Raw genomic sequence first — 26,156 nt, 5'->3', positions numbered from 1 at the left:
CTTATGTATCAGTACCTATGCCTACTCACAGCTAGGAGACCAAAACTGAAGAATCATGGGCCAAAGAACCGATAAAACATTAAAGCAAATGTGACTGACAAGAACCAAAGACATCTTCCATCTTCCTTAGGGGAAACTGCTGAACTTTTAGTTTCATTCACTGAAGAAAGGTGAGATCTAATAATAACGCACAGTGGGTATCAAACATACATACAGTAATATTGGTGAACAGTAAAATGGAATAAAAGGACAATTTGAAAAGGCAAATGAGTATACCCAAGGCCAATGACAAAGAGCTCTAAGATAACAAGGCCAGAAGGAATTATATAAATTATATATCAATGTATGTAATTTATATCAACCTGTTGGTTTTTTTGAGTGCAGTTTCTGCGTTGTAATACTAGATAAAAACCCTGAGTCATTTTGTGGGTAAGTCAAAAGAAACAAAGAACAGATTGTCCATGTAACTAATGAACTAATACTTGGAGAGAGAGAATTTTCCACTCACTCAGTTTACTACAGTTGTACCTGTAATATTCCACTTGGTGCCAGGCTCTATAGAAACCATCAAGAGACTGTTCCCCTTGACGAATGTATGTAGTTTTACTGATATATACGCCTATGAAAAATACAAGAAATTGATTTTTTTAAAGAATAAAATTTTAAAAAACTTTAAAAATTACAATCATATAACACATTCCCAGCTTTATTTTTATTATGGTTTCCTTTATACATGTCCACAGCACTTAGTATTTATCAAAATCAGCATTATAGATCACTATTTCGCCTGAGTTCTACAAAGTCCAACTTACCATCAAACCGAACACGAGGCCGTTCTAAAAACATCTCTCTCCAGGATGTGTATGAAACAAGTTTAATACAGCTTCTGCCCCAAACTTTCAAGCAGGCCAGACGCCATATCTCAGGGTCTCTGGGGGAATAAAAGCACAACATCAATAAATATAAAAGACTAAGTCTTTACTGGGCATGGTGGCACACACCTGTAATCCCAGCACTTTGGGAGGCTGAGGTGGGAAGATCACTGGAGCCCAGGAATTCAAGACTAGTCTGGGCAATACAGCGAGACCTTGTCTCTATAAAAAAAATCAAAATATTAGCCAGGCATGATAATATGTGTCTGTAGGTCCAGCTACTTGGAAAGCTGAGAAGGAAGGATTGCCTGAGGCTGCGGTGAGCTGCAATTGTGCCACTGCACTCCAGCCTGAGCAACAGAGTCAGATTCCAACTTTAAAAACAAAAACAAAAAAAGGTTGTCTCTATACATAGACATAAATACTTTTGCTATCGGCCATCTTTTACTCAGCAAGTATTTGCTGAACACCTGGGAGGCACTGTTCCAAGGGCTAGGAGAGATTGGTGGACGAGGCAAATGCCCTCACTAATGGGAAGCAAACAGACAAAGAAAAGTTCCAGGTGATCCACTCACTGCAAAAGCCAACCAACAGGCAGGCAAGGCAGAGGCAGTGGACAAGAATGGCAGTGGTAAGGAAAGATGGACTTTCAGCCTTTTTGGGAAGGTGGCCACAGTGATGACAAAGAGTATCCCAAGAGCAGCCACAGCAAGTGCAAGGTTCCAGAGCAGTCGTGACTGGTAGGCCAGAGAGAACACAGCTGTCATGAAGCGAGCAAGTGGAAGAGGGTGCAAGATGAGAGGTGGCCAGGAAGGTGGAGTGGCATCCTGCAGGCAGGAACAGCTAGTCATGTGTGATGGAGACCACTGGAGGATCTCGAGCAAGATTTATGCTGGTGATCTACAGAGAATATGTTCTAGAGGTGTAAGAGAGGAAACAGGGAGACCATGGAGTATGCCACCACATAACCCAAACCAAACACAATGGTGGCTGAGTTAGAGTGATAGCTGTGGAAGTGGTGAAATGGTCAGCCAGGAGTTAAGCTTTGAAGGTAGCACCAACAGGATTTCGCTATGAAATTAATGAGAAAGCTAAGTAAAAGATATATTGAAAACTGACAGGACTCTGACATAGCTCAAAATATTTTTTAACTCCACTTCTAACTTAAAATATTCAGTGTTTTTTTTTGAGTTGGAGTCTCACTATCGCCCAGACTGGAGTGCAGTGGCCGCTTCCAGCCACCACAGCCTCAACCTGCTGGGCTCCGGCGATTCTTCTGCCTCAGCCTTCCAAGTAGCCGGAATTACAGGCATGCGCTACCATGCCCGGCTGATTTTTGGATTTATTGTAGAGATGAGGTCTTGCTGCCCTGGTGGGTCTCGAACCCGCGGGCTCAGACAATCCACTCACCTCAGCCTCCCAAGGCGCGGAATTACAGGCTGAGCCACCGAGCCCGGCTTGTTTGTTTGTTTTAAGAGACAGGGTCTCACTATGTTTTCCAGGTGACAGTGCAGTGGCTATTTATGGCCGCAATCCCACTACTGATCAGCACGAAAGTTTTAACTTGTTCTGTTTCGAACCTGGGCTGGTTCACCCCACCTTAGGCAACCTGTGGTCCCCTACTCCTAGAGGTCACTGATGCTGAAGCTAGTGTGAGCACGTGAATGACAATAGTGCACTGCTGGCCAGGCCTCCTGGACTCAAGTGATCCTCCCACCTCAGCCTTCTGAGTAGCTGGGATTATAGGTGCATGCCACCACACCCAGTTAAGTATTTAGTTTTACAGAAGCAAAAACTACTTATATCAGTGTCAGACTGCAAAAGATAAATCCCCCTGAATTTATGCTGAAGTGTGTACTTTTCTTTTTTTTTTTTTTTCTTTTACAATTTCTTTCATCGGTGTTTTTTAGTTCTCTATGTACTTTTCTTTTTAACAATTACTTTTATGAGGACACATGAAGTTGCAGTCCTGAAAATTTCCTTTCTTAACCAATTCTTTATGTTTTCTCATGTATAACTTAAAGTTAATAGAATAACTGTAAAAGCTGTCAGAATCAAAATGAAATCACGAATGTTAAGAAAATCCTGACAAGCAGAGCCAAGAAAGGCCATGAAGAGAAGATTCCCGTGCTTGTATGCCTGATAACAAAGAGACTCCACAAAAAACACAACCCTGCACAAAGACAATGCAACCTTATCCAAGAAATACCTCTGCAAGAATATCTGCCCAGTAACCACCTGTCCAACCTCAAATTGGCATCCCCCTTGTTATTGATCTTTATAGCCAAGACTCACTCTTTCAAAACCATTATGTAATCATTTTTTTCCTTTAAAATCCTGTCTTCCTTTGTCTCCCTGAATACACAAACAGCTGACTATGACATGGGTATGTCCCCTGCAATGCTCTATTCCCAAATAAATATACTTTCTAAGAGAAAAATCTGTTTGTTTGATATTACTGTGGTTGACATTCACGATATACTGTGTCAGAAGGAGGCCTGGGAAAAGATCACCACGGAAGGAATCAAAGCTTCCTGATACCAGTGTGCAGTGCTCACTTGAGCCCTCTGAGCTCTCCATGGCTGCAGCCTGCCCATTCTGCCCTGTTGAGTCTTCTCTTAAGTTGGTAGAGATTCTTTAATATTCTTTGGGATCTGGTATATATAAGGTCACTTTAATTATTAGAAAAATTCTTCCTGTAATGATAAAAGGCTTTTTGTATTTTCTACTAAGTCCTTTCTAGTATAAAGACAACTGACTTTCTGGACTGAGTACTCTGGATTTCTACATTCTATCTGTGAGGCATATCTTGTAGTGAATTTCCTTTTCATTTGGTCTGTGCACCTGGTTTAGCATTTGGTTTGATCTGTACACCTGGGTTAACATTTTGGTGAACACTTTTTTTTCTGAGTTGAAGTTTCACTCTGTCGCCCAGGCTGGAGTGCAGTGACACGCTCATGGACACCCCAGTGTCGACCTGCTGGGCTCCAGCAATCCTTCCACCTCAGCCTTCCAAGTAGCTGGAACTACACACATGCGTTAACATGCCCGGTTAATTTTTTGATTCATTGTAGAGATGAGGTCTCACCATGTTGCCCAGGTTGGTCTTGAACCTGCAGCCTCAGACAATCCTTTTGCCTTGGGCCCCCAAAGTGCTGGGATTACAGGCTTGAGCCACCGTGCTTGGCCAGGTTTTGATTTTTAATTCTAAAATCTGTTTAACAGCCATCTTCTAAACTACAGTTCCTATTTTTTTGAAGCTTTTGACATCTTTGGCAGGTTTCCCCAGGATCATCAAGATCCTAAATTAAGTCTCCTTAAACTAAAATTAACTTTGGGCTTTCCCAGTTGGGCTGCTGGAGAGCCTCAAAGAAGGTAGCTCTCATCCTGTAGATACAGTTAATTAATACTATATAATTCTCTTTTTGCATCATATTTTGCCCACTCAATGTCTGATTCATTCTCACCAGCACTAGATTCACTGACATAGATTATCTGCATTATATTTCTTCGTTTACTGTATCATTACATCACTATCTGTCTCACTATCACTAATAAGTGCAATGGATTCACCTTCGACCTCGGAAATCTCATCAGCATATATTTCTTCATTTTCCATAATTATGGTAAATTTTTAATATTTAAGTATGAAAGCCTTGAAATATCAAAATACAAATATACAGCACTAATCGCAATAAAATAATGATCAACTTGCACTTTTTGTCAATTACTTAAATCAATAACAACACTGTGCAGTCAATATCAGATAAATATCTCAATTAACTTTCTCTCTCCTTGCCTGACCATTCATTTTCAAGCAAAAAAAAAAAAATATATATATATAATAACATAAACATATGACGACGTTGCAGCATTCAGAAGCAGAATTTGCAAAGATATTGTCACATCAGTGGCAACCAGGAGGAGAATTTGGAATGATGTGAATTCATGTCAGCTGCAACCAGGAACAGAATTTGGAACAACAAAAAATCACGTCAGTGGTCTTGAATGACTTAAAATGCTGCACGTAATAGAAATAACTAAATTTCCTTGTAAACTGGGAACTTTTATCAGATTTTAACCATGGCTGTCCTAAATTTCTGTCATCCACAGTTATTATCTTGAATTCACAAAAAATATCTGCAATCGGTTATTCTTCAAAATTGCTATTCATGGAGAAGACTCTAGCAAGTACTCATGAACACAGATTTGTGAAAACTTTAAAATCAATGGACTAGATTTAAAAAGTCCAAAACTTTGCCGGGTGTAATGACTCACGTCTATAATCTCAGCACTTTGGGAAGCAGAAGCAAGAGGACTGCCTGAGTCCACTAGTGTGAGACCAGTCTGGGCAATTTGGCAAGACCTAATCTCTACAATAAATCAAAAAATTAGTCGAGTGTGGTGGTACATGCCTGTGGTTCCAGCTACTTGGAAGGTTGAAGTGGAAGGATGACCTGAGTCCAGCAGGTCGAGGCTACTGTGGCCATAAGCGTGTCACTGCACTCCAGCCTGCGTGACAGAATGAGACTCTGACTCAAAAAAAAAAAAAAAAGTAATGAACTCTAATAAGAATTTTTCTCTCATAAGCTATCTATACGTAACAACAATTTAGTAAGGTTTACTTTTATGAACAAAAGTGAAAGCATTTGCTTTTTCTCCCTACTTGATTCCTCCAACATTCAAAATGTACTTTGAGTATTCCTATTTTTATTTACTTAAGTTCAATAAAAATCTACTCTCTCTTTATAGGCAGGATACAACTAGAAACATTGGTTATATTATCAAGGCTTGACTAAAATGCTACACTTAAGAACATGCATAAAATACCGAACTTTAAGAGTTTTCAGCCTTACAGTGAGTGAGTAAAAACTGTTGTTTCCTGTCAGGCACCAGAACCTTCAGACTATAAGTACAATCTCAAGTGTGCCCTGGCTTGGCTTCCTAGCCTCAAGAGGTTTTTAAATCTGAGGCTCCTATATAATCAATATTAAAAAAAAGCACGTTATACTTTTAAAGAAAAATTGTAAAATGCCTGTTACTAGACTGTAGCCCTGTGAATTGTTTTTAAATTCTTGTCATCTGCCTGCAGACCAGATTCTTTCCGAATTCTCCTAATTTCCTCTAATATTTGGCTTCAATTCTCCAACTAAAAGCAAAAGGTGCTCTGTTCCTAAAACCTTATAAGCTGAAACTACTCAAATTTTAAGAAACAAGCCTCATGCCAAATATATGAGTCACACACAAACTATACGAAGCTGCGGGGTGTCATGACCAGATACATTCAAGCTACAAATCAAGAGAAGTTGATATTTTCATGAAAGCGGTAGACAGCTTTTCCCAAGACATCAGGACCGAATCATAAAGAGACTTTCATCACCCCTTAATGTTATTTTCATTTGACAGAATAATAGTGTGAAATTTCATAATCAATAGCTGGTAACTTAACAGAACCTAACCTAAAATATCCTTTAGGATCCATTGGTTAAATGAGAAAATATTTGTGTAATTACTAATACTATACATGCTGTACCTGGATAAATTTCTCTGAGAAAGCTGAAATCCATACACACAAAATAAGAAAATAGGCCACATGGTTACAACAGGTCTCACTGATTTCCTGTGGACATTTGATCTATTCAATTAGTTGTCTTTAAGACTAGGTTCATGGTTCAAAACCATTATGCAAACTGGAACTGTCACACTGCTATTAATTTTATTTTGTATTTTCACTTCTTAAATTTTATATCTGTTCCTTGTTAAATTTTTGCAGAAGTAAAACTCCTAAAAAAATAATGTTGGCCCAGCATTTTGAGATGATCACTAAGGACTATGGAACAGAGAAAACTGAACTTAATAGTGGGCCCCAGGTAGACTTAGCCTGAGAGCCACTCCTTTCAAATGTAGCTAAAAAGGACCCGTCACTGACTCCCAGTCACCAGTCACCAATCACTTCACTGAACATGGGACGGAAGAGACTAGCAACCAGGATAGTCTAATCCTAGCACCTAACTAATGACTGATCGGAGAAAGATCTTGATCAAAAGACAGAAATGTGAACGTTGTCAAAATTTAAGTGGACTCACTAATGTTAAGAAAACTCTGACAAACAGAGCCAAGGAAGGTCATGAAGAAAAGGTTCTCATGCTTGTATGCCTGATAACAAAAAAGACTCCATTTAAAAAAAAACACACACACAGCCTTGTACATAGGCCATCACAACTGTGTACAAAAAATATTTCTGCAAGGACATCTACCCTTAAACTGACTGTACAACCTTAAACTGGTGTTATCTTTTTTTGTTTGTTTGTTTGCTTGCTTGTTTTGGTTTGGTTTGGTTTTTCTGAATTGGAGTCTCACTCTGTCACCTAGGCTGGTGTAGTGGCATGCTCATGGCCACCCCAGCATTGACATGCTGGGCTCCGGCGATCCTTCTGCCTCAGTCTTCCAAGTAGCCAGAACTACAGGAGTGCACTACCACACCTGGCTAATTTTTTAAAATTTATTGTAGAGTTGAGGCCTCACTAAGTTGCCTGGGCTGGTCTCAAACCCACAGGCTCAGGCAATTCACTCACTTTGGCCTCCCAAAGTGCTGGGATTACAGACTGAGCCACAGAACCCAGCCTGGTGTCATCTTTGTTACTGATCTTTGCAGCCAAGGATAATTCTTTCTAAACAATTATGCAATCCTCCTCATTTTTTCCTTTAAAAACATTTGTCTTCTCTTATCTCGCTGGATATACATTTACCATGGCATGTGAATACTCATTGCAACGCTGTATTCCCAAATAAACATCTTTTCGTTTAGAAAATGCTTCTGATTGTGTTTCAGGTTGACATAAACAAGTGCCGGAGACCCCAATTTGAAAAGGCTGGGGGTAATTCATTAGGTGTTTAATAGGTACTTGTTTCTGTTTTTTTGAGTTGGAGTCATTCTGTTGCCCAGGCTGGAGTGCAGTGGCATGTACATAGCTCCTGCAGCCTCGACTTGCTGGGCTTAGGAGAGCCTTCTGCCTCAGCCTTCCAAGTAGCTGAAACTACAGGCATGTACCACCACTTCAACTAATTTTTTGATCTATGGTAGAAACAAGGTATAGCCAAGTTGCTTAGGCTGATCTCGAAGCCCTATGCTCAAGCAATCCTCTCACCACCTCTAATTACCAAAGTGCTGAGATTACAGGCGTGAGCCTCCACGTGCCTGATACCTGATCACCCGGTACTTGTTACATAGAACAGCACACAAAATTACCAAAAACAAAGACTTCAAGAAATTCATATATTTTATGCAAAATACAGAATTCCAAATGGAATTAATTTACTTCAAAGTAATATATCTAAATTTTAAGAACTAGTTATTAAAAAATTCCAGATGCTAAGGACTAAGCATATATTTTTATATAAATAAGATGCTGAGAGATTGGTCTCAAATGATTTTATATTAAACTATGATTATCCTTCACACAGGATTGTTAAAATATGAAATAAGTTTTAGTGAGCCAAAAGAAAATTTTGATGTAATCTTAATTTAAACCATTACCACTTAACAGGTTTAGAGTAACTGCAAAAATGACTTGAATACGCTTTTTCTAATAGAATTCTTTTTTCCAAATCAGTTAAGTTAGCAGGCAAAATAGTAGGTATAACTGCATCTGTTCACATACTATTTAATGACCCTGGAAACCTAGAACATTCTAGTCAATGAATGCTAAGTAATTTAAATCATGTTAGGTACAGCCTTGCAAAACTTCTGCTTGTTCTAAGCTTTTACCCAGAACATCAATCAAGTTCTTTTTTATCAAAATTGGCAAAAGTTCACCATTGCCGGAGTTGTTTAAAAAACAAAACTAAGTACCTGGCACAGATGTAGAATCCTCTGCACACCTGGGACAACTGCTCTAATGATCTGAGGTCCAAGTCACTGGATACCACCCACCGGAAGATGTACATCAGGACCTCCATTGGCAGCACTGCAAAAGAAAATCATCTCAATGACTCACCTATATATCATCCTATTGTCACAACCACATTCTCAGTGCATTTTTGTTTGCTTTGGGGGCTTGTTATTGTTGTTTTAGAGATGGGGGTCTCGTTCTGTTGCCCAGGCTGGAGTGGAGTGGTGCGCTTATTATAACTCACTGCAGTCTTGAACTTCTGAGTGAATTTCTGAGTTCAAGCAATCCTCCTACCTGAGTCTCCTGAGTAGCTGAGACAACAGGTGTATGCCTCTGCACCTGGCTAATTTTTTAATTTTTGTGTAGAGACTGGGTCTCACTATATTACCCTGGCTGGTCAAACTCCTGGCCTCAAGCAATCCTCCTACCTCAGGCTCCCAAAATGCTGGGGTTACAGGTATGAGCCACTGCACCTGGCCCACTCTTGGTACATTTATGCATTCCTAGAAATTTATAAATCACACCCTTAGTATTGCTCAGAACTACAGCATGAACATGTTTAAATTCCAAATAATAATGAACAGTTCCAAACCTTAAGACACAAGTATCTTTGTTTTTAGATCTAGATCTGAAGTTACTTTTATAAAGTACCCTATTCTTTCACAAGATTATTTTACCAAGATACATTAAAATAAATGTGTTAGAATAACAGTCTACTATGTGTGGTGCATATTGCATTTATTAACATGAAAAAGTTATTTTTTCATCTTCTTGAAAATTTTCAACTGTCCTCCTTTGACAAACCCTATAGCCAATTAAACAATATTTTACATATAAAAAAATACATTCATTTCTAAACATTCAGCCTGTCTCAGGACTATTGTTCAACTTGGCTGAAATGTGTCATGACAGTATCCCTCCAATTTCTCTAGGGCTACCTCCATACCTCAGACTCACTCTCTTAGATCTTCACTAAAAAAAATGGCATCCTAATGCAACTGTACAAAAATGCGGATCTGCTACAGGTTTTGAAACAGCTTACTAGTATATACAAATGGTAATTAGAGCTGGATCTACCACCATATTCTGAATTAGGGCAGCAATGACCTGGCAAGCTATCTGAATTGATAAGCTTGGAAATCTTTCATCTACTGTTAAAGCATTTTTCACTGAGTTATAAAAACCAAGAGTCAGTTGGGCGCAATGGCTCACGCCTGTAATCCCTGCACTTTGGGAGGTGGAGGTGAAAGGACTGCCTGAGCCCATGGGTTCGAGACCAGCCTGGGCAACATGGCGAGACCTCATCTCTACAATAAATCAAAAAATTACTGAGCATGGTGGTGCATGCCTGTAGTTCAAATTACTTGGAATACAGAAGTGGAAGGATTGCCTAAGCCCAGCAGGTCGCAGCTGTGGTGGCCATGAGTGTGTCAGTGCACTCCAGCCTAGGCAACAGAGAGAAACTCCAACTCAAAAAAACAAATAAATAAAAAACACCAAGAGTCACACCTGAAATGTGAGTCTGACTGCTCTCAAGCTCGGGCTGACACAGTTTGAGTGCAGATTCCTGGAACATGAGCTGCTGCTGGAAGCAGGACAAGAGATCTGCCATCTTGCTGTCATCATCGTTATCTTCAAGGCTGAAAAAAGAAGGTAGCTGCCTCAGTCTACAAACACATAGTTCAGAAACTGATTTTTCACAGTACTTTCAAATCTGCTTTAAAAAAGTCACTTTAAGCTTATTCAAAATGTAGTACTTTTTGAAATGTTATGAGTTTAGTCTACCTTGCAAAAGACTACCATACCAAGTTTTTCAAAGAAAAAAGCTTCAGAATTATCACCCAGAAAGAATTAGAGTTTTTGGATACAGGTATTGAGATTTAACTAATTAGTTTTATTGTAAAGTAAAGATTTCTTGAGTTGGTGAAGATTTTCAAATAAATTATTTAAGTGATCTTAATTCATTCTAATTGGATAAAAATCAAATACACAGATGTCATCTGAGTTACTTTCCAAGGGTTTTCTAACAGATTTGCCTTAACTTAAAAATACCTAATTTTAAAACATCTAAGGATTCACAAAGCATCTATCAGTATATACAAATATGTAGTTAGGGAGCTAGAAACACATCTAGCTCTCCATTTTTGCTGGAGTAAACCTAAAAGATGATCAGACTTACAAAAAAGTTTGGGTGAAGAAGTTAGAAAACCAAGAATGGCATTTTAATACAACAAATGGTATAATAATACAACAAAAATAAGTATGGTTGAGGCTAGATGGACTCAATGGCTAGTCTACAAACATTTTACAAGAAAGGTAAAAAAAGCCACAGCAAAAAATTTTAGGGTTTATCAGAGCTTATTTAAAAAATGATTGTATCCTTAAAGAACTTTCAGAACATCTGGGTTTGTATAAAGAATGGAAAAGAAATACTTTAATGTTTTAATATGACCTTTCTTTTTATCTGAGTCATGGTCCTCCTCTGTTGCACAGGCTGGAGCATAAACATAGTTCACCACAGCCTCAACTTCCTGGGCTCAGGTGATCCTCCCGCCTCAGCCTCCTGAATAGCTGGGACTACAGGCATGCACCATGACACCCGGCTAAATTTTTTTTTTTAATTTTTTTGTAGAGTCGAGGTCTTGCTGTGTTGCTTAGGCTGGTCTTGACCTCCTGGCATCAGGAAACCCTCCTTCCTTAGCCTCTCAAGTAGCTCTTTATCAATAAGTTCCCAGCTAAATTTTTGGGTTTTTGGTAGAGACGAGGACTTGCTATATATGTTGCCTAGGCTGTCTCAAACTCCTGGGCTCAAGCAATTCTGCTGCTTCAGCCTCCAGAAATGCTGGAATTACAGGTGTGAGCCACTGCCTCTGGCCTAATATGACCATCCTTTGGCACCTATTTATAAAACTGGCTAAGAACTAGACCTAGATTACTCCACTCAAATTTAAAGAAGGTTTAGAAAAATACCAAATGATTCACTTTAAGTATGAACTACCTCACACTGTTAACTCCAATGTGATGAACAATATTATTAGTTGAAAATTCAAGCAGACAATTAATACTGACTTCACTGAAATGTTTTTAATATGACTTATCCAAAGTTTAAGCATTCAAACCATATGCAGTTACAAAACACTGGCAATAAGCATACGTTACCATTAAAGGTAACTTAACTATTTTATGACAGAGGGACTATATTAATATAACAGCTAATATCTCAGCACCAAAACTATTTTTTTCTATGTGTTGTTCATTCTGAACATGACTCTCTCGTGACTTTCTCTCCCTTCCCTTCTAAGATCAGCAAACTGGGCTTTGGGGGATAGTGGGATTAGTTCAAAACAATTTTATAACTGTCTCGCAAACAGCCTCAAAAGTTTGGCTTAAAAGTATGTTCTCTTGATCTCTGTCCATATAAAACCATCAATACTACTTCCTGACTGATGACAGTGGCATCTGTACAGTGAAACAATTTCTTTCAGGCAGGCTTATATTTTGCACCTCTGCTTTGAACAAACATTAGCATTTTAATGTTCTACCTACATATGGTAAAAGAATAATAAAGTTTTTTTTATAGTTCAGTATTACCCTAATAAAATTAAGACTTCTAAAAAATGTATAGTTTCAAATATATACAAAAGAAGAGACTGTTGTAATAAAATTCCATGTACCCATCACCCAATTTGAACCACTATTCACATTTTGCCAACTTCGGCCTAATTACATTTTAATACTTTTGACTTCATGCAGATTTCAAAAAGCTAAAATGTGTCCTTTAATTTACTCCTTTCAATAATCATTGCTTTTATTTAACAAAACTACAACAAAAAATATTTCATCACCTTATTATATTCATTATCTGTTTAAAATGTGCATTTCTTCATAGTAACCTTTAAATTTCCCTAATTAAAAAATATCTACAACTTTATAAACAAAGATACACTAAAGACTATATAGCTTAACAGAATAAGCACCATCTTCTTATGTTAAGAGTCAACAGGGCAAAGACGCTTAACTTTAACAAACTCTATGCATACTGTCTATCAAATTATATACGCACTAGCTGTTTCCAACGCCATCACCGTCAGGAGACCGGGTATAAGTAATCTTGAACTCTATATCAGGTACAAGTTGCATAGCCCTACGATAAAACTTGATGGCTAAAAGAAGAAATAAAGCTAAATTAGCTATGACCACACAGTTTTGTTATTTCCTTAACTGTGGTTTAATTTGATAACTTTCTTTACAAATAGTCAAATTCTCTTTCTCTACGTGCAACAGTAGTTCAATGACACAACTTATTTCCAAAGCTTACTGCTCAGAAAGAACCTTTTTTCTAAACTGCAGATGTTGTATATTAGTCTTATCTTTGAGCTCATTCCATCTTTTTCTTCACCCTCTTAATGTATCATAATTGTTATGCAGTTATCTTTCTTTGGGTTCTGAAAATGCAACTTCTATAGACCCAACAAAAACACTTCTAAGCAAGCTTTTCTTTCTAGGACACAGAGTTGAGGAAAATTAAATGCTTTCAGCTGGGTGGAATAAAGAGAAGAGGTTTTTTGAAATTTATCTTTCAAATTCAAACTCCTTTAGCCCAGCTGCCTCTAATTTAGCTAAATAATTTTTAAAATCTATGCATTTTTACAGACCTCCTGGCCAGGTAGTTGAGAGCTGAAATAGTCAATAATCTTTTCCCAGAGAAATATGCTGGTAGAACTTGGGGCTGTTGAGACTGACCAGTTCTTTCTCCCTTGGAGGAACGCTGTGCAATTCCATATACTCTGCCATGTTCTATTTTTCTTTTCTTTTCGTTTTAATTTTTTAATTTTAAAAATGTGGGGTACAATTTAGGGTTAGGTATACAACTGTTCATTAATCATGTTCTATTTTTCTAGGAGAGTCACCATATACCAAGCAGAGATGATGCACAAACTAATGAAGATGCACAGGGACCTGATACCAGGACTCTTCTAAAACTGGACTAAAAATATCACTACACTAAACCTGCACATCAACGTAGTAACTATGAATGTTATTTCTGAGGCATTTTCAAATGACTCAAGCACAAGGACTTTTCCAATCCCCAATTATTATCTTTATCACCACAAATGAAAGCATCATTACCACCTAAAACAGTAACCAGTACTATCACTTTGTTCACTTATACATTTCCATTGGGTTAATAAAAGAGTCAAGGCCGAAGCCTATTCCTATGGGTAAAATGTAAATGAGAATTTAGAAAGGAAACATCTATACACTCCTTGATTTATCCTTTATATTCCCATCCTCTGAAGTAATTTTCATCTATAAAAGCAGTCTATCCTATTTTAAAATGAATAACAATTTTTAAAGACTTTATTAATGAGGAATAAGTGCTAAAACTAAACGTAGAAAAACATATTTTACTCATTCTACCAATATGATGTTTCCCAGCAATGTTTTTTGCAAAACACAGATTATGTAAAAATACAATTTTTTTGAGTTTTTTTTAAAAAATTCAAATACAGTTGACCTTCCGTATCTGTGGGCTTTGCATTCTCAGATTCAAGCAACTGCAGATCAAAGATATGTAGAAAAAATATACAAATTACAAAAAAAAAAATACAGTGTAACAACTATTTACAAAGTCTTTACATCATATTAGGTATTGTAAGTAATCTAGGGATGACTTAAGGTTATGAGAGAACATAAATAAGTAGGTTATATGTAAATATTACACCATTTTATGTAAGGGACGTGAGCATCCCTGGATTTTGGTATCCTCTGGGGGTCCTGGAACCAATTCCAATGAATACTGAGAGACAACTCTATAGGAAGGCTGATATTCTATCCCAAATATGTTATAGTAAAAAAAAAAAAATAGACTGGTCAGTAACAGAATTGTTGTTCAGAAATGACATGACAACATAATCTTGGGCTCTAAGTTTTTACCTTCGTAGAGAGCTCCATTTTGTTCTTCTTCTACCGCTTTTAGGAAGAGTTCTCGAGCCTGTAAAAATATAGTGAATATTTTTGAAAATCTATATTAAAAGTTAGTATGGATGGCAGAAGAGGGAGTCTTTTCAACAACTGGTGCTAAACAGTTGGACATCCATGGGCGAAGTAATGAACCTCGACCAAAGTCTCATGTTTTACACAAAAAATTAATTGAAATGGATCATGGACTTAAATGTAAACCTATACAACTTTTAAAGACAAAAGAAAATCTTGGAGATGTAAAACTAGGCTAAGAGTTCTTATATACTTGACATTAAAAGCACTATCTATCAAAGAACAAGTTGATAAGCTACACCTCATAAAAATTAAAATTTTTGCTTTGTGAAATACCCTGTCCTAGGAAGGATGAAAAGTCAAGCTATAGACTGGGAGAAATATTTATGAGCCACATATGCGACAAAGAACTAATTTCTAGAATACATAGAGAACTCTCAAAAATTGACACTAAAAAAACAAGCAACCCAATTAGAAAAGACATACACAGCTATTTCACAAAGAGAATGTATGGATGAGAAGTAAGCACATGAAAGGAGTTCACCCTCATTAGCCAATAGGGAAAAGCAAACTAAAATCACAGTGAAACATCACTACACACCGATTAGAATGGCTAAAAAAGCAGTGACAACACCAAACGCTGACGGAGATGAACTGGTTCACTCACACATTGCTGGTGGTAACGTAATATGGTACACTCTGGAAAACAGTGTGGCAGTTTCTCCGAAAACCAAACATGCACTTACTACAAAACTTAACAACTGCACTCTTGGGCCTTTATCCCAGAGAAATTAAAATTTATGTCTGTGCAAAAATCTGCACACAAACATCCACAGCAGCTCTATTCATAATAGCCACAAACTTGGAAACAACTCAAATGTCCTTCAGCAAGTAAATGGTTAAACTGGGGTACATCCACATCATGCAAACCTTCTCTACAATCAAAAGGAGCTACTGAAATACAACTTGGATGGCTCTTAAGGAATTATGCTGAGTGAAAAAAGCCATCTCGAAAGGTTATATACTGTATGGCTCCATCTACACATTCTTGGAATATCACAATACACGGTGGAGAAGAAATGAGTGGCTGCCAGTGGTTCAGAACGGCTGGGGGCCAGGAGAAGGGAGCGTGTGACTCTAAAGATGTAGCATGAAGGGTCCTTGTGGGAAGGAAAACAGTTCCGTGTCCTATTTGTGGTGGCGGTCATGTAACACTCCACATGTAAAAATGCACAGAACCATTTATACACATACACAGATAACTGCCTGTCAGCCCAGGAAACCTAAACAAGTTCTGTGGATTGTGCCAATGTCTATCTCCTAGGTTTTGATATGGGACTGTAATTATTCACGATGTTACCAAAAGGAGGTAGGTGAAGAGTACACAGGACTTCTCTGTACCTTTACACCTGGAATTACTTCAAAATAAAAATTCAAACAAAATGAGTATGGAAGAACAAAACAAAAGGAGTACAGTCATCATGGTAATACCAACTATTTAATGACTAATTGTAAACAAAACCTTGGACCTGATGGCATAAAGATGGTAGGCTCTATGGAAGATGAGAATAATAAAAAGTGAAATGGTATGCTGTGCCTACTCCATGTGATAAGTGCCAGGAGAGAAATGACTAGTTAGACAGCATTCAAAATATTTCCAGTGTGAGCACTTTCCAAATTTTCCAGAATAAGGAAATAATTAATGTATTGCTGTAAGCTGATCAACTCAAGATATAAAAAAATACTGCATTAAGGCAAGACCTTTGGAAGGGCATTAACGTGAACATTTTTTTTCCTTTTGGGTTTCTGTTAATAAATTCAGAGGCATCAATCTTTCAACCAAGTGAATCTCAGAGGTCTATAAATTTTTTCTTTTTTTTTTTCTTTTTTTGAGTTGGAATCTCACTCTGTCGCCCATACTAGAGTGCAGTGGCCGCTCCCGGCCACCGCAGCCTCGACCTGCTGGGCTCCGGCGATCCTTCCGCCTCAGCCTTCCAAGTAGCCAGAATTACAGGCATGTGCTACCACGCCCGGCTGATTTTTTGATTTACTGTAGAGCTGAGGTCTCGCTGCCCAGGTGGGTCTCGAACCTGCAGGCTCAGGCAATTCACTCACTCAGCCTCCCAAAGGCGCGGGATTACAGGCTGAATCACCGAGCCCGGCTAGAGGTCTATAAATTAACAAGAGGCAGTGCCTTGAAGACATTGCACCTACAGCGGAAAAAACAGGAGTGGAGGGACCATCCAAAGCACCTAGAAGAAATGATGAGGGATGGATACACTATTGTATGATTACTTGTGTCAGTGAAAACGTCTATGTACCACCACCAACAACAACAAAAAACATAATTTGTTGCAATGTCTATAATACTTAACTTTTCTTCTTTTGCCTGCTCTTGTTTTCCTTTGGTATCTGCTGCTGCTTTCTGTAGAGAGCCTCTCGTGGCTCTGCAAGATCGGTTTTCTAAGTTGCTAGAGCCTACACCTGGGGCGAGTTCAAACATCCACTGAGCTCGGAACATCTGTAGTTGCGCCTACAGGGAGAAAAGTATTTTAGGGGTCATCAAGGAAGAGGAGTTTAACTTCAGAATAATTTAACAACATGTCCAGCAGCTCCCTCCATGCATATTCTTATTAGTCTAAGACCAGCAAACACTGCCTTCTAAGTCACCAGGCTAATGCCCATTAAATACCTATTATCTTTAAAAATAATTTTCTGCTCAAAATTTTAAATAATCAAGACAATTACGCTAAAAATAAGTCAACTAATACAGCAGGTCTAATGATACTGGACAGCCACATTTTAATTAGAATGAAAAATATAAGCCATCACAAAATTATTTCAAACATTTTAAACACATAAAAAGTGAAGTCCCCCTGTGTGGCAGACTCTGGTGTGCTGTCCAGGTTCCCCTTCAGGAATAAAGAAGTCATTTCCCAACTGCAGGAAGTACTGACTGAAAATAGAAAGCTGGCAGCCCTTTGGTTTTGCCTTGTCAAGATCACATCATTTCTCAATCCTCACCCGGTAACTGATCAAAGTTGATAAAGGCTTGGCTCTTTCACTGCCACTCAGGTCAGCTCTGAAAGAGGATTCATTCCACCTTCAGAACTCCCTGGGGCATGGCCAAGGCGATCCATCAAGACTGCGTGGCAGCTGGACTCCTCCCTCCCCAGGAGTGCGCCTTGATAAACCTCCTGCATGGTCATCTTCACCTGAGTGGAATTATCTCCTGGGGAACCCAAGTGGGTTACTGCTCCTACCAAAGGGGGCCATTGTTAATAAGACTGTATATATTATTCCTAGGATCCTTTTTGAAAAAGATATATCTAAATTTTTTTTTCCAGTCAGGGCCTCACTCTATTGCCTAGGCTGGTATGCAGTGGCACAATCACAGCTCAGCCTCCCAGGGAGCTGGGCCTACAGACACATGCCACCATGACCAGTTAACTTTTTCCATAGAGATGAAATCTTGTTATGTTGCCTATACTGGTCTTGAATTCTGGGCTAATTGTCCTGCCTAAACCTCCCTAAGTACTGAGATTACAGGTGTGAGCCACTGCACCGGCCTAAAATGTATTAACAAATTTCTCAATATTGTGTATGCTGCTTTGTTTCCACTCCTACTTCTAGCACGCTCTACACATATCCCTGACCTACAGAGTCTTTAGCAGCACTTTCTACTAGACAAATAGGCAAATTACAAATAGGCAAGTGTTTCAAGTTTGTAAGTTGTGAGACACACTCAATTAATCACAGTGAATTTTTTTTGTTTTTTTCTATTTCAACACAAAGGTTTACTTCATTCTTTCATGAGAAGGGACCTTAAAAAAAACCCTGGACTTTATTTATAAAAAATTGTGTATTTATCCTTACATGTTTAAACTTCAGTCACCTTGAAAGTACTCTCCATTTGATGCAATACAAACTATCGAGATGCTTTTTCTACTGCACAAACCAGTTTTCAAACTTGTCAATTTTGATGCATTTTAGTGCTTCTGCTGTTTTTTGTTTCACCTCTTCCACATCGGTCAAATGTTTCCCTTTGAGGAATTTTTCATCAGGGAAACAAAAAAAACGTTACTCAGGGTGATCAGGTGAATAGGGAGGGTAGCTCATGAGGGACATGCCATTTTTGGCCAAAAGCTGCTGAACACTCAGCATGGTGTGGGCAGGTGCATTGTCATAGTGGAAGAACTAATCACCTGTTTGCCACAAAAAAATTCACTGAAGCCGAACATAGCCTCTCACAAAAATGCTAGCTGGTACACTGATGCCAATGGGTTCCTAAAACACTTAACTAGCAGGGGAAGCCTCTACTACAAGGGGCCAGCTCTCCAAAAGATAATTCTGGTTTTTTGGGGATCCTCCTTCGTAAATGGCTACAGTGTATTTCACTGTATGCATGCATCATTCTTTTCCACAAAGAATTGATTATTTGGGCTGTATGATGTTTTTCCATATAAACAGTGCTGTAATAAACATCTTTGTACATGCATATTTACTCCCTCTCCCCATTATTTCCTTAGGATTAATTTCCTAGAAGTAGAATTGCCATATAAAGGGAATGCATGCTTTTCATTCTGATTTACATCACCAGTCTGCTCTCCATAAAAGTAGTAATTTACATTTTCATCCTGCATGAGTGTTCTCACATCCTGGACAGTCTGGACATTATCTACAGTCTCAATAAATTATTAATGAGGCCAATTAGCTCTTCAAATATTTAATGGTCACTTATGGTTTTTTTTTTCCCATTACCTGTCTACTCATATCTTTCCATCCCATGTCCCTCTTACAAATTTATAAGAATACTCTATATACGAGAATATTAATCCTCTGCCCATGGTCAATAATTTTTCCATCTGACTTTCTCTTAACTTTATTTATGATGTCTTTTGTATATACAGGTTGCAAACCTTTAGATGGTCACAGCTGTTAATCGTTCTCTTCAAGGTTATGGGTTTTGAGTCATGCTTAACTCCTAGTTTGAATACTTTTTAAACCAGCAGACCCCAGTCTTTTTGGCATCAGGGACCAGTCTTGTGATGCCAATGAACAGGGGGGAAGGAGGGAGATGGGAATGGTTTTGGGGTGATTCAAGCGCATAACATTTATTATGTACCTTATTTCTATTATTATTACATTGTAATATATAATGAAATATTACACAACTCACCATAAACAAAGAGGTACAGATGGAAATGATAAATAAAATAATAGGCCTGTTACATACAGACTGAAGTAAGTGTTGGATTCTGACTTAAAATCTGATGCAGGTGTACAATCGAAGTACATCAACTCATTTGTCACTCACTGATAGGGTTTTGATATGAGTCTGCAAGCAACTGATTTATTTTGGTCTCTGTGCAGTCAAACCTCACTGCTAATGATCATCTGTATTCGCAGCCACTTCCCAGAGCTAGCATCGCGGCCTCAGCTCCACCTCAGATCATCAGGCATTAGATTCTCATAGGGAGAGCAACCTAGTTCCCTTGCATGCACAGTTCACAATAGGGTTTATTCTCCTATGGGAATCTAATGACAGAAGATGGAGCTCAGGTGATGACAAAAGCGATGGGGAGCAGCTATAAATATAGATGAAGCTTTACTTGCTCACCTGCACTCATCTCCTACTGTACAGCCCGGTTCCTAACAGGCCACAAACCAGTACCAGTCTGTGGCCTGGGGGTTGGGGACCCCTGCTTTAAACCCATATACTGAACTAAATACCAGTCATTATTGATATTTCTTTTTACAGAAAAAGAACATTACAATACACTCTATGTGTCCTATAAACCAACATGAAAACACAGCTAAATTCAATGCAAACCATAAGAACCTACAACTTTACTAGTTATGACCAGTTTCTGCATGCAGATGGGAAGCAATGGAATAAGATTTAAGTACACAATTGAAGATACTTGCCTGAAGATCTGTTTCAACAGGACTTTCATTTTCATCATCATCATCTGCTCTGACAGTATCAGAATGACAATCTTCCTCAGCTTCTGCCTGGAGGGAAAACCCAAATAACATCAGGAATATGAAAATACCAGCTTCCCTTGTAATCTGCCTCTCTCCTTCAACTACTTGCTATTTAATACCACAATGTCAACAGTCTGTGGAACTCACTCTGAGTAGCAAGGCTGCAGAACGCATCTGTGATCCTTCTTGTTTCCAAAGAAAAATGAGTCTGAAAGCATATCCTCTACTCCAAATCACAGTATTCACACTATAGTGAATCTTAGCATTCTTTTCCCAAAAAGTTAACATCAATCCTGTTCATCCAAAAATCAGTCTAATTACAGTCATCCCTAAGTATCTGTAGGATATTGGTTCCAGGGTCCACCAGGATACCAAACTTCTGTATGCTCAAGTTCCTCCTATAAAATGGTACAGTATTTACATACAGCCTATCCATATCCTCCCATATGCTTTATTTAATTTATGTATTCATTTATTTTTGAGTCAGAGTCTCACTCTGTCACCCAGGCTGGAATGAGGTGACGTATTCCTGACTACCATAGCCTGGACCTGCTGGGCTCAGGCGACCCTTCTGCCTCAGCCTTCCAAGTAGCAAGCACCACCAGGCCCAGTCAATTTTTTTTATTTATTGTAGAGACAAGGTCTCACCAAGTTGCCCAGGATGGTCTCAAAACCCTAAATCCAGGCAATCCTCTTACCTCCGCCTCCCAAAAGTACTGGGATTACAGGCATGAGTCACTGTGCTCGGTCTCCCATATGCTTTAAACCATCTCTTATTTATAATACCTAATACAATGCAAATGCTATGTAAATAGTTGTTACACTGTACTGTTTAACTTGCATTATTTTTAATCATTGTATTGTTATTTTTTCCCCCAAATATTATCAATCCTTGGTTGACTCTGTGAATGTGAAGCCTGCAAGTACAGAGAGCCAACTTCATTACATAGCATAACAATTCGAGTACATTACTATTCATAAAGGATTTATGATTAATGTAATTTTGGTAAATTAAGCCAATTCCTCCATTAATATACATCATATACCTACTGATAATCTATAATAAAGATTATTTTCACTTTCTCTTTTTAGAAAAAGATAAAGTAGGAACATCTTTGGTTTCTCTTTTTATTTTTTTTTGAGTTGGAGTCTCACTTTGTCGCCTAGGATGGAATACAGTGGCATGATCACAGCACACTATAGCTTCAACCTCCTGGACTCAGGCAATCCTTCCACCTCAGCCTCCATGCCTAGCTAATTTTTTCACTTTTTGTAGAAAAAAGTTTTGCTGTTACCCAGGCTGGTCTCAAGTGATCCTTTTGCCCCAGTCTCCCTAAGTGCTAGGATTATAGGTGTGAGTCACTGTGCCTGGCCAACTTTGGTTTTCTCTTTTATTTCTACAAGTCTTTTTTTTTTAACTTTTTAATGAAAAAAATATTTAAATATAGTCACACGTAAATGAGGTAATTAATCCTCAAGTCCTCATGACCCAACTTCAATAGTTATCAGTGTAATAATTCCTTAATATCAAATACCAAGTTACAGTACTCATATTTCTCAAAATGTCATATGTAAAATATATATATATATCTTATAGTTTGTGAAATAAAGATTCTAGTGAGGTCCACATGTTGCAATTGGCTGATATGTCTCAAAACTTTTGTAATCCTCTCACTCTCTTATTTCTTGCAATTTATTTGTAATGAAACTGGGTTGTTTTTCTGCAGACTCTAGATTTTGCTGAGGTGTCAATAAATATGTTTCTTTGCCCTCATATTTCCTGTAAATTGTAGCTGGATCTAGAGAAGCGTGATTGGACCCTGGTAAGTTTTCTTTCTTTCTTTTTTTTGCAAGATTCCCTCATAAGCATTATATTTTCCATCAGGAAGGAAAGTGTTCTGAAATGCAGATAACAAAGTGCCATGGCAGATATTCCAAACATAGCTGAGTCCAATGGAGGCAAAACAAACAAAAAAACACTAAACCAATTAATTTTATACACTTTTGCTAGTACCAAAACAGAAAATACTATTTCATGATAATGAAATACAAAGTTGCTTCTCTGTAGCTAGCTTCTTCACAGGTAAATTTAATGATACTAATTCAGATAAAATTTGATACTTTAATTTTTTTTAATACTGTAGAATAAACATTTCCTGGGAGGCAGGGGCTGCAGTTTAACATGTTTCGTTAGGTGGCTAAGAACAACAACTTTATTGCAAAAAATAACAACATTTAGTTATGGTAAAGAGTTCAGCAAATCATTTTTGGCATTTTGAGTCTGGGCACTATGTTGCCCAGGCTGGCCTTGAACTCCTGGGCTCCAGTGATCCTCCCTTAGCCTCTCAAGTTGCTGGGTCTACAGGCTTGTGCCATAACACCTGGCTATAACAAACAGTTTTTGTTTCATGGATCACTTAAAAGAACACAGTCCAGCCGGGCTCGGTGGCTTAGCCTGTAATCTCGCGTCTTTGGGAGGCTGAGGTGAGTGGACTGCCTGAGCCCGCGGGTTTGAGACCCGCCTGGGCAGGCAAGAGCTCATCTCTACAAAAAATCAAAAAAATTAGCCAGGCGTGGTAGCACGCGGCTATAGTTCCAGCTACTCGGAAGGCTGAGACGGAAGGATCGCCGGAGCCCAGCAGGTCAAGGATGTGGTGGCTGGGAGCGGCCACTGCATTCCACAGTCTGGGCAACAGAGTGAGACTCCAACTCAAAAAAAAAAGAACACAGTCCATCAAGAGATGTCACTTCTTTTATACAACTGACATGTCACTAAGCATGTTCTATGCAAATATGACGTCTGTTTATTAATATTTTATATGTACTAGGAAACCTTCTTAGTTGAAGACTTAACAGTTGAATGCTTTTGTAAAAATATTCCCTTCTATTTTATGTCTTATAAATCCAGTTTTTATATATTGGATTGGTTTAAAGTAAAAAAAAAGCCAGACTGGAGACTTTACTGCAGACTTGAGGCTTAACAGAGGTCTCAGGTCAGATTCCTTCCATTTTATCCTTTTATCCTCATTAAATGTTTACTAAATGAAACTGAATCCTACCTTCCAGTGAAAATGAAATATTGCCTCAGTTCAGTCTGTTAGCTAATAGACTTATTAGCAAATGGAACTTGCTCAACCCTTAATGTGTCAGTCCTATAAAGAAATGTGGCCATCAGGGAAATTACCTTAAAGGTTAGCTAGAAAGAATAAAAACCTGTTTAATTTTACTAGATTCGAAGATGGTAAGTTTTACAACTGCAAGTGTTAGTTGTAAGCTATTACCAGAAAAAAGAAAGTTTATCCTAGCACCTATCTTTAACACAGCAGTTAGATATATTTGCACCACATTACAGCACAACATAAATAGGCATCGCCGCCTGTCTTATCTCTGGCAACCAGACTCAAAGCAAAGCTGCCTTTAAGACCTGAATTAGTATATGGCAGCATGCTTGGTATGCTATAAAGGATACGTCAGTAAAAAGTGAGAGGCCAAGAGTTCAGATGAACTTCCAGAAAAGTGGAAATTTTAAGCATTAATGTACTGTCAAATACATTTTTAAAAGTCTCTTTAAGTTGAGAGCCTTTCCTATTAACAACTCCACTAGTAGGAAAACATGAGGGACTTTGAACGTACAGACCTCACTGAAAAGTGTATTCTCTCTTCCCAAATAAGAGTCTGCTTTACTGCTAGAAACTCAATGAACAGTTAATGGTAGGGAACCTGAGTCCTGTAGAGCATTCTCTTAGTAATTTAACCGTCTAACTCTTGACTAACAGTCAGATGAAACTGACTTGAAGAGCTTTCCCTGCTTGCTCCAGCCGGGGCTCTTGTACATGCTGCCTGCTCTGTCCATCTGGAACATCATGCCTTTCTCCTCCTCACTTGGCTATTTCTACTCATCCTTCAAGATTCAGCTTAGGGTTCCTTAGTCGGAAGCATTTTTCGATCCTTCCTAATTGCCTCTTTCCCACAATACCTGTGCTTACTCATATCACAACTGCACTGAGATTAATTTTGTTTCCTTCAGTAGAGTTAGTGCGCTGAGGACAGGGATCGCCTCTTGGTCACTTTTGGAACCTTAGGGCCAAACACATTGATTCACAGTAAAAGCCTGCCAGGCCTCCACTGTCATATCTGTAAAGAGGGACATGTGTAGAGATATGTAATCTCTGAGGTCCCTTTTCATATGTGACATTCCACGATGAAGAGTTTATCGTAAATCACCTTACAGGTGTGGTTATATTGAAGATCTAGTATTGTATCAGGGTCTAAACATTATGCCAGGCTAACAGGTGCTCAAAGATACTGATTAAATTAACAAATAAAATGCCATGTGGATATATAATGCATACTGCAGGAGGAGGAAAAGAAACAGGAAACCTATAACATAGTATCTTTCTTTTCCCCTGAGCTGTCAAAACAGTTTTAATCCATTATTATTTGACAGTATGATCTAAAAAACTAGAAACTATCAAATTTCAGGTTTTACTACACTTGGTGAACCCAAATACCACTTGAAATAATTAGGCCCTCAACTGCTACCAGGAGGTTTTCACTTTATTTTTCCTAATTGTTCGACCTAAATATCACCTTTCACTTGAGGAGCTTGTGAGTGTGAAGAGCTCACGTCTCCACCATTTTACTCCTGTTTCGCTTGTGAGATTAATGAAATATAAAGGTTAAGTGCTAAATTCTGATCAGAAAGCTACTTCTAAAAGTTGAGGCGCAGAGTCCAGGGGTGCCTGTTCTATCCTCCAAATTGATTCAGTGAAATTCATTTGGTCATTCATTTCTTCAACAAATGTTTGAGTTTACCAAGAGCTACTTAGTTTGGAATCATTTTCATCCTTGATTCTTTCACTCCTAACCAGAGATCATCTTCTCAGATGAACAATTTGCTTGAAGCCAAAGAAAGGCACAGGGCAGAGAGACTACGTATTCCAGTAGGCGACAGTCCCACGGAATCCGAGCCGTCCAACTCAGGAGCTAAGCTCAGCCTCTCCATTTGGACCACATAGACGCTGCTCACACGAACCCTCCAGCCCCGCTCCGCCAGGACCGCCTGCCAACATCCTACCCTGGGAACTGTCGCCTCCCGGAGTCGACGCGTCCTAAGCCCAGGACTCCTGAAGGCGCCGAAAGGGCCTCTCAGTGGGCCCTGCTGCTTTTCAGAAGAGAAGCAATCAACAAGTGTCTCCGCCTGCCAGGGCTCCCTCCGGGAATTCAGATGCTGTGACAGCTCACCTCCGTCCACGCTCAATGCTTTTGACAAAATCCCTCCGGGTGGGGAGAGACTGGCTCAACATCCTCAGGGAGCTAAGGCATTTTCCTTGGCTGTCCTGCAAACCCCCTCTCCTTCTATTGAGCCCGGCTGTTTGGGGGCGGGTGGGAGGGATTCAGCAGGAAG

General features: G+C 38.7%; 1 protein-coding gene across 3 annotated transcripts in view; it reads right to left on the bottom strand.

Annotated features, from left to right (window-relative positions):
- FBXO9 (F-box protein 9) overlaps positions 1–26,156 on the bottom strand; it is a 36,444-nt gene that overhangs the window by 5,174 nt on the left and 5,114 nt on the right. The window contains exons 1-9 of one of the 3 annotated variants that reach the window (XM_021712156.1): positions 20,690–20,784; positions 17,137–17,294; position 16,668; positions 14,702–14,759; positions 12,828–12,927; positions 10,274–10,404; positions 8,725–8,839; positions 813–931; positions 529–619 (exon numbers count right to left, since the gene is read on the bottom strand). In XM_021712156.1, coding sequence (XP_021567831.1) covers positions 529–619; positions 813–931; positions 8,725–8,839; positions 10,274–10,404; positions 12,828–12,927; positions 14,702–14,759; position 16,668; positions 17,137–17,282 — 761 coding nt within the window. In that variant the 5' untranslated portion in view covers positions 17,283–17,294; positions 20,690–20,784. Of the gene's footprint in view, positions 1–528; positions 620–812; positions 932–8,724; positions 8,840–10,273; positions 10,405–12,827; positions 12,928–14,701; positions 14,760–16,667; positions 16,669–17,135; positions 17,295–20,689; positions 20,785–26,156 lie in introns of those variants that run through there. The other 2 variants (XM_008057697.2, XM_021712155.1) reach the window with 2 other exon arrangements.

This window comes from Carlito syrichta, unplaced genomic scaffold (assembly GCF_000164805.1).
Source record: "Carlito syrichta isolate Samal-C Ts95f unplaced genomic scaffold, Tarsius_syrichta-2.0.1 Scaffold303106, whole genome shotgun sequence".
In the NCBI taxonomy this organism is placed as follows: Eukaryota; Metazoa; Chordata; class Mammalia; order Primates; family Tarsiidae; genus Carlito; species Carlito syrichta.
Note: the sequence above shows the minus strand (reverse complement) of the source record. Positions and strands in the feature narration are given on the sequence as shown.